We start from the raw sequence: 11,808 nt of genomic DNA on the forward strand, positions 1-11,808 counted from the left end.
TCAACTGTAGTGATGGACAGGAAGTGTCCCTGCTTTGCTCAGGTAGGAGTCATTTGGTCTACTTGATCTTTTTTTATTAGTTTAACTAAATACATATATTTTGATGCCTGCTGCACTGATCTGGTAGAAGGAGACTGAAACCAAGATGTCTGAGTAAAGCAGGCTGAGTAGACAGACAAAAGTGAAAATAAATGTGGGCAGAATTAAACAATTCACTTTCTCTACCGAGACACACAGGTCCTTCTGTAAAAACTTTCCTTGAGAGATTGTCTCAGGCTGACTTCTTTGGCATCCTTTCCTCTCTTCAGTGAGAATCACAGTTCTCACTCCAACTTCAGCTGACATATTGCCCTCTTTTTAAAAAGAATTACAAAGTAAAAAAATTCACCTCAAACCCTAAACATCTCCTATAAAGACCCTCCTTCTTTCCAAAATCCAGTCAACAAACCTATTCTACAAAATAATAAATTTAGACTATTAGGAGTCTAAATATTATTTTTCATATAATATACTGAATCACAATTAATTTAGTTTGAAATCTAAATTTAACACATATCAAGAAAACATCTGACTTGTTGTGTAATTTGGAAGGCAAATAGCACAACTCAGCACAACTTTACAATTGCTTTTACTAAAGGGTTTATAATATTATCCTACTAAATTTTCTAGGGCTTCAATTTATAATTACTTATCAGAATGACTCAGAAACAACTTCAAAACACAGTGGATAAGCAGAAAAAAATAAACACAATTTGTACGTAAGGAATGTGCAGTGTATGAACTTAGTATTAAGATCCTGGCAGGTAAAGGCTAAAAGCAAAGTATTGATATATTTAATATTTTCAGAGAAAATACTGTATAACTGTAAAACGCCTGTTAATGTGTTTTGATGTATAATGGAAGCAATATTACATATTGCACACTGAAGATGAATTACTACTGAGAATCTCTCGTATTCAAAGCACACTATTCAAACTAAGGTGACTTGTTAGTGTTTAAATCTCTAACCTGACCCAGATACTACTCATATCATAAAGCTGTTTACTCTCCAGTATCTCACACACAGTCATTATTCTGCTTGTATCTTACACACAGTTAGAGTGCTGGTAGACTCTCTAGTATCTCACATACGGTCACTGTACTGGCAGACTCTCCAGTATCTTTCACACATAGTCACTGTGCTGCTTGACTCTCCAGTATCTCACACACAGTCTGTCACGAATCGCACGCAGGCATGCAAGTGCTCCCACATTTCCACGAGCTCTACTCTCCCTAAACGCCCACGCACCAATTAACTCAGCACTACTTAAACCCACACTTGTCTTCTTTTCCTCGCTTACGATTGAGGTCTCCTCCCTGAGCTCCGTACTTGTATATTCCCAGTCCTAGTCTTGTGATTTCTACTCTCCCGGCAATTCTTCCCGGAACCTTCCTGGCTTTTGACCCTTTTGTCCTCGACTATGACTTCACCTCCTGTTTTTGTACCTTTGGTTCTCGGAACCTTCCAGGCTTTTTGACCTCCTAGCTTTTGCCCAAGACCATGTCTTCGTCCCTCATTTCAGCACTGAACCACAGATACCTGAATTGCCACGCACAGGGTCCTACCTCCCGTAGCCTGGTGTTATGTGACACAGTCACTGTGCTGCTAGACTCTCCAGAATCTCTCCCCTCCTATAGTCACTGTGCTAGTAGATTATCTACTATCTCACACATATTGTGAGTCTGAAATGATATTAGACTTTCTGTGTTCCACCTTCTGTGTGTCCCCAGTTTTTAGTTCACAGGAAGATGGACTAGCAATCCAGTCAAACAGGTTAAAGAAAATTTTAATGTCTGACATATTTTGAGTATGTGCAGTATAAATATACAAAATATCCTGTACACATGGTATTTTTCTCTCTCTCCACAGGCAGTGCTGATGTGAGGCTTGTTAATGGTGCCAGTCCCTGTGAGGGGACAGTTGAGATTCATTATAAAGGAGAGTGGGGGGCAGTTCGCAGTATTATCTGGGATCTGGATGATGCTACAGTGGTGTGCAGACAGCTAGGTTGTGGATCTGCTATTTCAGCACCAGGAGGATCTCACTTCGGACCAGGGTCTGGATCAGTCCTGCTGGGCTTGGTCTCCTGCAGAGGTTCAGAGTCTGCGCTGAGGCACTGCAGAACCACTGAAGTGAAACACTATGCCCCTTCTCATAAATCTGATGCTGGAGTGATCTGTTCAGGTAGGAGATACAGACTGTCTCCAGCACTGAGGACAATTAAAACTCCTTCACTGATCTAGAGTCTGTCATCATGATCCATCGGTCCATCCTTCCATTCTCACTGCTCCTGTCCTGCTGAGACTTGCTCACTGAGAACACTCCACACTGTCACTGTGTGCCTTTATTTATAAATCCAAACCATATAAATTATCAATCACCTCTCACTTACTTTTTCCTTTCAGTTATTCCTCCCTCTCTCTCACTGTTTACTATTAGCAAGGAATATTCTTAATAAACATAAAAATAAATCCTATAAAACACAAATCATATAGTATTTATAAATATAAGCAATACATATATGTCTTACATAAGATATAATTTACTGATAATTATATTCTATAACTACAGTATATGAAGGACAAAGTGTAAATTCAGCACATGACTCTTCAGTTTGGGAAAACTCTCCTTTCTCATACATGTGTTTGTACAGCAGGATAACTGGAAGTGTCTCTGTCTGTCATTCTGAGCCTGTAGTTCACCTTGTCTGTCCTGGACATTGGGTGTCGGTCAGTTTAAACAGCCAGAGTGTGGTCAGTGAGTCTATATTTAGTTCTCTGTCTGCCCTTACTGTTTTAATACTGGAGAGGCAAGAGTATGCTGGGGTTCTGGTGTGCTGTGGGGTGATTTGCCTTCTCTCCAGGTGTCAGTGGATCTGGTCAATATCAGGTGTGTTTTAATGGTTTTTCAGTGCCAGTGTCAGTGATCTGGTCAGTTTAAGGTGTGTTTTAATGTGTTTTCATGATATTTTGGACTCTGTGTTCTAGAGCTTGGTGCTGCAGTGTGTTGTGTGTTCAGGTGCTGTATCAGCTGGCCCAGGGACAGACTCTTGGTGATTGAGTAACTGTCAGTCTGATACAAATGAGCACAGCATTGATTTGTGCAATGAGCTCTCAATACTGAATTGTATATAAATAGAAATGAACAAGATCATGTTCTGTTGGCTCAGTCCAGTTGTTCAATTATTTTTCTATTGAAGATTTTACGTCTAACCTCTTACTTCCTCTGTCAAATTGGAAAATAGGTTGGGTTGAACGTAATGTTAATGTTAATTAATGTTTAAAGATTGGCACTTTAAGATCCTTTAAAGGCCTCTATGGAGATCCGATGTTCCTGAATTTTCTTGCAATGCACTATAGCCAGGAGCTGGCTGCTAGACCCAGGTGTGTGTAAATAGCGCTGAATTAAATTACTGTGAGTCTTTCACTGAGATCTGCTTTCATGTGAAGAAACACATTCCCGGTCATGTCCACATTGTCTGTTAATGTCCAGGTCAGACAGTCCTGCTCCAGTAGTGCCAGGCTGTGACAGTCCTGGTCTTTTCTAGAGTGTGTGTAAGGGGTCATACTGGTCAGGGACAGTGATCTCTGTTATTGTTCTGATATTCCAGCTCATCGAGGGGTCAGACTGGTTGGAGGCAGTAATCTCTGCTCTGGAAGAGTGGAAGTGCAGCACGGAGAGACCTGGGGCTCAGTGTGTGACTCTGACTTTGACTGGCAGGACGCAGAAGTTGTCTGTCGACAGCTGGGCTGTGGGATTCCCTCACAGATGCTGAAGGGGGGTCATTTCGGGAAAGGGGGGGGACAGGTCTGGACAGAGGAATTCCAGTGCCAGGGCAACGAATCTCAGGTTTTCTCCTGTCCAAAGTCATCCACAAAATCACAGAACTGCCCTCTTGAGAACAACGTGGGACTGGTATGTTTTGGTAAGAGCAGGATAATTGATTCCTTTTATTTTTTTAATGTAGTTCCTAATTGAAATAAGAGAAGTTTAGGAAAGACAGACAACACTCAACTCCTGCCAGTCACCTGCTCACTGCAACATAAATCTGAAGCATGTCCTTTCCAGTAATCTTTGCTCTATAACCCCTCCCTTGACTCAATGCCAATACAGCAGGGGCAGCAGCCCTGTGTCTTTTGATACAGTGGCTCTGAGTGTCTCATCCAGTTTTTTTTCTTGAAGTGTAAAATGAAGGCTGACTAATGGTAATTATATGTAAAATGGTTTAGATTTGTTCTTTAAAAGAAAAACAGAAATAACTTAGACCTGCTCTGTTCTGCCCTTGAATTCACACAGCTTTTTAATTAGTAAAGAGTTGAATAAGCCTCATTCATCAGTGTTAGTATAACTCTGTCTGAGTCAGTACTGTGGATTTAATCAGTGAAGAGCTCTAGAGTTCCATTCATCTGTGGTATTATGTTGAGGGTTTACTGTATACTTGAAGGCAGAGTTGTGGATAACTGCTAGATGTTGCAGGATTTTTTTGTGTCATGACACTGTGTCTGCTCTCTCTCCCTTTGTCCGGTGTGCAGGATACACAGAGTTCAGGCTGGTGAACGGCTCTGACTCCTGCTCTGGCCGAGTGGAGTTACAGTGGCTCTTCAAGGACTGGGGGACAGTGTGTGACCTGTACTGGGACCTGAGAGATGCCACTGTTCTCTGCCAGCAGCTGGGCTGTGGGGAGGCTGTAGCAGCTCCAGGACAGGCCTGGTTTGGACAGGGCAGTGGACCAGTAAGAGCTGATGTGTTTGAGTGCAGGGGGAACGAGAGCCGTCTCTCACACTGCACTGTCTCTTCATGGGGGAGAGCAGGGTGCTCTCATGGACAGGATGCAGGGGTCATCTGCTCTGGTGAGAATCATGTGTTTAAAAATCATGTGTTTACACACAGCAGCACACTGTCTTCACGATTGACCAAATAACTGCTCTGTTACATACAGCCAGATGCCCAAATGTTATTTGTTAATGCATTTCAGTGTATTTTCACTAAAAATACAGTAAAAATCACATGTATATTTGTTATTCAGATCACCGATGAAAGAATGTCCTGGAACTCAGTATACTGTAATTAAATTATATATATATATGATATTAAATGTAATTGCCTGATATCTGCAATTAATCCATTAAGTAACCCAGAGCGTACGTAAGGAGGGTACTGCACAACAGAGAAAGTGAGAATTTGTGACACACACACAACTGACACTCCACTGGTGAAAGATCAATCCTGTGGACATTAATGAGCTCCTTTCTTCTCTTTTACAGAATCCAAAAGTAGCAACGATTCACTTGGAAATGGTAAAGTGAGAATGATTTTGTCATTAGTCAGTGCTGTTTTAATTGTAGTTTCATCGCTGGTGTTAAATTGCTCCTCTCACACACAGCTCACACTCCGCTTTCTCTCTCTGTGTGTTTGATAGGTATCCCATCTTCCTCTGTTCCTTCCTCAGTAACACCAGGTATGAACTGGTCCTTGTTCTGTATCTCAAGGGCTCTCAGTGTGTGTTGGCATCTCTGTTACTCATCTCAGACTGTGGTTGTGTGAGGCAGCAGGTGTGTGTGGAGGTTTTCAACACTGTCCCACTCAATCTCTCTAACACACACAGTCAGGTTCTGTGAGACAGCAGGACGTAAAAGCTACTTGCACTGCATCTGGTGCCCCTTAGGTGATGTTCAGCAAATTATCTCCCACTAGAGGTCATAGTGATCTCTTAGATCTACTGCACTGACCTCTGACTCTCTGCTCCTAGACCAGCACTCCCTCAGGCTAGTTGGAGGAGGAAGTGACTGTGCTGGGAGGCTAGAGGTTTATCACAATGGATCCTGGGGGACAGTCTGCGATGACTCCTGGGACCTGGCAGACTCTCAGGTGGTGTGCAGGCAGCTCCAATGTGGGACGACCCTCAGTGCCCCAGTGCCGGCCTCCTTTAGCCAGGGAACTGGACCCATCTGGCTGGACGAGGTGGGCTGTCTGGGGAATGAGTCGTCTCTGTGGGAGTGTCCCTCAGCAGGGTGGGGACAGCATGACTGTGGACACAAGGAGGACGTGGGAGTGGTGTGTTCAGGTACAGGTCTCCAGTCACACCAGGACTGTGTTCATACAACAGCTTGTTCACTGCCAGGAGCAAGTACAGTATCCCCAGTTCAAGACAAGAACAGGGACAGTAATGTGAAAACAAATAGTATTGTAATTGTAATAGAGTGCTTAATAATAATTAATAATAATAATTGCTTACAGATTACAATTACATCGCGTTTTTCTGGACACTCCACTCAAAGCGCTTTACGGGTAATGGGGACTCCCCTCCACCATCACCAATGTACAGCATCTACCTGGATGATGCAAGTCTTAAAATAAAAAATAAAAGATTCTCAATTTGGATTGTAATTAACAGAAAATGTACAAACTGATGTTGGCACTAATTTAAAAAAATGTCACCATTGCATTGTTTTTTACTGAAAAACAACATTCCATTCTATTACATTAATATGATTTGGGGAAAAAAGATCATGATAATCTAATGTCACAGTAGTTAGCAGACACACTGTTTCTATCTGAGGTGATTAATCTAGAAAGTCTGTATCAGTTCAGAGCAGGGTTCTCTCAGTCTGTCCACTTGTGTGTCCCCAGAGTTCAAGGAGCTGCGACTGGCCGAGGGCTGTTCTGGTCAGTTGGAGGTTTTCTACAATGGCACCTGGGGCAACGTGTGCTCAAATAGCATGAGTGAGGACACAGTGAGTCTAATCTGTCAGGAGCTAAACTGTGGGAAGAGTGGGCATTTCATCGATTCAGCCCCCAGACGGGACTCCGCTCCTTACTGGCTTGATGAATTTAAATGCCGCCCTCACGACTCCACGCTGTGGCACTGCCCCTCCTCAGCCTGGAATCATACCCAGTGCACAGACTCTAAAGTGGCTCTGATCACCTGCTCAGGTAAGGACTCCCTCTTCCACCTGTCAGAGGGTCGTCAGGGGCTGGATGTGTGTGTGTATGAAGGAGAGGGTGAAGGGGAAGGAGATCATGACTAGACTACAGACAGCCCAGTGTTTGCTGTATTTGACCACAGTCTGTTGTGGACAGTAACATTGTGAAGGTTAGGATTATGATGGGATGGCCCAGAAGCTAATTTGACATAAATCTGCACAAAACAGGGAGGAACACATAATCACATCGACAATTGATTAGTTTCACAAAAACTGTTCCTAGTGGCTTTTATTACAATCTAAAAATGATGTTTGAGACTAACATGCTTGTCATTATTATCAAAGAAAAAAACAAATGAAATATTTTGAGTTTCAAAGGAATTTTAAATGTCTTCATTGAAGAGAATGTTCGATCATTGATGTTCGATCTGTATACAACAGGTAGCGATTGCCAAAGAGCAATAGTTGTAAAAGTGTAAAAGTGATTTCATATTGCTTATCCCTAGCAAATAATGTTCTGTATGTGTGGTGTTTATCTTGAGTTACACAATATCTGTTTAGCCTTGCCCATTACTGATTACAGTATTTACCAATTCTGAGACTGAACAATCTGCTAATTATGAAATAAGGTGAGCTGTCACTTATCAAAAGTGATGAATTTTAGTTTTATCAGATCCCTGAATAGATTTTAGTGTTTCTAATCCCTAATCCCAGAGTGTGTGAAACATTAAATCCAGCGGTTTACCAAGTGGTATGCATGCAAGTGCCTTACAAATGTATTCAGACATTCGCACAGTTTCCATATTTTGTAGCTTTACAGCTAGCAGTCACAACATTTTCAAGTTGCAATCAATATTTGTTATATACACAATCCAAAAATTAAAAATTAAAGTAAATAAATATCTAATACGAAAGAAAAAAGAAGACATAATGACTGCACGAGTACTCATACTTGCAGCTAACACATTCTGACATGATACTCATTAATGTCATAATGTCCAGTATAAAAGTTATTAATCTTAAATTAACAGGGTTTTCCTTCTTTTAGATGAAGAGAAGAAGGCTGTGTCCCGGAGTTTTAAATCCTGTTCCACAGCCTCAGGCCAGGAAACATGTTCAAGTGAGTTTACAAAATGTGTCTGTATTTTGATAAAATAAATAAATTCTTAAATTGTGTTTCACAAATAACAAATACAGTCAGTGCACTGAATTAGACAGTAGACTAGCTGTATTTGTTTTGATGTTTATTAAATGTGTCAAACCAGGAAGGAGGAACATAGACTGGCTGGTGGAGTTTGTCTCTGTGTCTGTTAATCAGTTTTATTTAGTTCCCTAGACTACTAGCACCTCAGGCTGGTTGGGTTTGTATCTCTGTGTCTGTTAATCATTTTTGTTTTCTTCTCTAGACCACTGGCCCCTCAGGCTGGTTGGAGGAGGAGGTGCCTGCTCTGGGAGGGTGGAGGTTTATCACAATGGCTCCTGGGGAACAGTCTGTGACGACTCCTGGGACCTACAGGATGCCCAGGTGGTCTGCAGACAGCTGGGCTGTGGAGATGCAGTGAGCGCAGTGGGAAACGGATCATTCAGACCAGGGAACAGCACCATCTGGCTGGACGAGGTTAACTGCAGGGGCAGTGAGCTCCACTTGTGGGACTGTTGGCACCCTCCCCTAGGACAGAGCGACTGTCTGCACAAGGAGGACTCTGGGGTCACTTGTACAGGTGAGTGGGAGCTGCTGGAGGTCCCAGGGTATTCTGGGCTGCTCTAAGTACAGGAATACAGACGTAAATAATAATGAAGAGGCAAATACAAATTCTGCCTATTAGAAAAACAATTAGTATGAGCCCTTATGGCCATTAAATACTCTATATTAGTGCAGTGTGTGTTTGTCTTGGCTCATCATCTCTCTTTCATGCTCTCTGAATCTTGACCCATCCCTTTTCTTTTTTTTCAGGTTGGGGATCTCAAAGCCATCCAGTGACAACAGGTAATGCAGTTGACAGAAGGGAATAAAAGACTTTACAGTTTGTCTAAACGATGCTGCTGGCAGATTGCATAATTTTCAGAAGAACTGCTCTCTCTATAAACTGTGGCCTCTCTGTTTAATTTTTGTCAAGAAACACAGAAGAATTGTTGTGAATCTTCTCATCAAAAACCATTTTATCTTTTATTATAGCTCTTCCTACTTCCACCAGCACATCTTCAGAGAAAACAGGTAAATACCCAGTTTCTAATCTCTGTCTAGATGAGATCAGTACTGAGATTGAAGATTAAGACACAGAATATAATTTTCTTATCTTTGTCCCTCTCCCTCAGGCAGCACCAGGACAACAGCCCAGACACAGCCGCTGGGAGGCCTCTCCGTCTCGCTCCCGGTCCTCCTGCCACTGGGGGCTCTGCTTTTTGTGGTGTTGGCCCTGTTAGTGTGGCAGCTGATCCACAACAGGAAGCTGAGGAAAGGTAGGGAGGGAACTAGTAACCTCTGGTGGTCACTACTCTCACTCTCATGAAACTGATAATAAAAATAATAATAATAATAATTGCTTACACTTATATAGCGCTTTTCTGGACACTCCACTCAAAGCGCTTTACAGGTAATGGGGACTCCCCTCCACCACCACCAATGTGCAGCATCCACCTGGATGATGCGACGGCAGCCATAGTGCGCCAGAACGCTCCCCACACACCAGCTATCAGTGGGGAGGAGAGCAGAGGGATGAAGCCAATTCATAGAGGGGAATTGTTAGGAGGCCATGATTGATAAGGGCCAATGGGAAATGTGGCCAGGATGCCGAGGTTACACCCCTACTCTTTTCGAGAAACGCCCTGGGATTTTTAATGACCACAGAGAGTCAGGACCTCAGTTTTACGTCTCATCCGAAGGACGGCGCCTGTTTACAGTATAGTGTCCCCGTCACTACACTGGGGCATTAGGACCCACATGAGCCGCAGGGTGAGCACCCCCTGCTGGCCCCACTAACACCTCTTCCAGCAGCAACCTTAGTTTTTCCCAGGAGGGAATATGATTTAAGATTAAGTGCTGCCTGAGGGAGAGGGACACAGATAAGAAAATGATCTTCTGTGTCTTAATCTTATTACTAATCTGATATGTGGAAGATCTAAGATCAAGATCTACATAAATGTGCAGATGTGTAGAATTATAATATTTATGTGCACAGATGCCCAAGAAAAGATTTAGCACAGAATTGAATACCTTATATTCCCCTCTCTGCATGTTAACCCTGAGTGTTTGTTTCCTAACACAGCCCTATCTAAGGGAGCACACACCCCCTATCATGATGCTGTCTACGAACAAATAGAGTTCAAACTGGCCAGAGAGGGAACCTACAACACTTCCAGGAGAGGTGAGTGGAGAGAGTCTTCAGATGTGATTGGTCTTCACCCTCTGAGGAGGATCTGAAGACTTACACTTGTAGAATATCTCACCACACTGGTTTCAGATAGTAGTTTTCTTTCTCAAGAGGTATGTCAACATGAGTAAACAAACTCTGTGTTACTTTTCACACTCTGGCTTCTCACACAGTAGAGGACAGTGAGGCTGCAGGTATTACTGATCTGTCCTCCTGTTCACAGGGAGATTCCTCTCCGATGAGCTGCCCTCTGGACACAATGATGTAGAGAACAGTGAGGGAGACCCAGTACCAGGTGAGGGGAGATGGAGTCAGGGGGCTCAGTGTGTGAGTGGGGCATCTGCAGTACAGAACTCACTCTCATCCCAAACCAGGCTGAAATCTAGAGAACTTGTGTAGAAAATCCTGAATCTGACAAATATAACCTCCGTTGTTTGACACCTTATTAACTCTGCTCTTCAGTGTTGCCTAATGCTGGTCTGATCTTAACAGATCAAAGAGGCTAAGACAAAACAAAACTAGACTTTATCAGTAGAGGGAGAGGATACCTTTAAGGAATAGTTAGGATGCAGCTCTAACTAGTGTTGATGCAACAGTTACCATTTCCCTCAGGAGCAGAATTCAGGATTGTTGTCCCAGTATGATGATTGGGAAACTGAAGGCGATAGAAACTGCCTTTCAGATGAGATATTAACACCAAGATCCTGACTTAATTATTAAAGATTCTCTTGATGGCTGTTTATAAGACTCACCCTAGAGTTTTGCAATAATTGTATCTCACAAAGCATTTAGAATTGCACTTTTCTATAACTACATGGAAAACATTTTACTTACTTTGCAGTTCATATGAACATCAGTGTGTTATTAATGTTAAAAGTGATTGCAACACTGTGGTGAAGTAAGTCAGAGTTCTGAAGTGTACATTTCCTGTGTCTCTGTGTGGTTCAGGAGACTCAATAACCTCTCTGAAAGAAGAGATCCCAAAGCACTATGATGATGCTGTAACTGTACCTCAGAGTCCAGACGCTTTGTCAGGTTGGTTATTTCAGCCCAGTCCCAAAGAGAAACCCTGCACCAATCCCAGTGAGTCTGATTCTCTACTCTCTCTTTTATCTCAGACTCTGAATACTGGGTTTTCAGTTACTCAGCAACAGTCACATTAAACTGACTCTATGCTCTCAGCTCTGCACTATCAGTCTGGGTCACTGTGCTGCCAGTGTCCAGCTCCTCTTCAGTATTTATAGGTTTCACATCTCACTCTGCCAAAATAAGTCAAAATATAGGAATAGTTTTATATTTATTATGGAAGTGAATAGGATTAGAGATCAGGTTCCCTGATCTCCTGTATTTAGTCTGGAATTTTAGTTCTAGTGTGATGTTCAGTTAATCGGTGTAATCTGAGGAGCTCCAGGAGTCCTGTGCTCTAGATGAGATGTGTTCTGCTGTGTGACAGTGAAGCTGTGCTCTGTGTGCT

At 42.6% G+C, this 11,808-nt stretch overlaps 1 protein-coding gene and 2 long non-coding RNA genes across 3 annotated transcripts; all 3 read left to right on the forward strand.

Annotated features, from left to right (window-relative positions):
* Positions 1–1,884: 1,884 nt before the first annotated feature.
* Positions 1,885–7,068, forward strand: LOC138242674 (scavenger receptor cysteine-rich type 1 protein M130-like). Its single transcript, XM_069198230.1, has 6 exons — positions 1,885–2,224; positions 3,660–3,965; positions 4,573–4,716; positions 5,460–5,498; positions 5,790–6,104; positions 6,671–7,068. The coding sequence occupies exons 1-6, from the start codon at positions 1,885–1,887 to the stop codon at positions 7,066–7,068; spliced, it is 1,542 nt and encodes a 513-aa protein (XP_069054331.1).
* A 1,307-nt stretch (positions 7,069–8,375) lies between these two features.
* On the forward strand, positions 8,376–9,382 carry LOC138243157 (uncharacterized). Its single transcript, XR_011192007.1, has 4 exons — positions 8,376–8,684; positions 8,918–8,950; positions 9,140–9,178; positions 9,280–9,382. It is a non-coding gene; the product is annotated as an uncharacterized lncRNA (long non-coding RNA).
* Positions 9,383–10,240: 858 nt separating this feature from the next.
* On the forward strand, positions 10,241–11,396 carry LOC138243155 (uncharacterized). The gene is made up of 3 exons (XR_011192005.1): positions 10,241–10,328; positions 10,558–10,629; positions 11,283–11,396. It is a non-coding gene; the product is annotated as an uncharacterized lncRNA (long non-coding RNA).
* The last annotated feature ends 412 nt before the right edge of the window (positions 11,397–11,808 follow it).

Source organism: Lepisosteus oculatus, chromosome 14 (assembly GCF_040954835.1).
Source record: "Lepisosteus oculatus isolate fLepOcu1 chromosome 14, fLepOcu1.hap2, whole genome shotgun sequence".
NCBI lineage: Eukaryota > Metazoa > Chordata > Actinopteri > Semionotiformes > Lepisosteidae > Lepisosteus > Lepisosteus oculatus.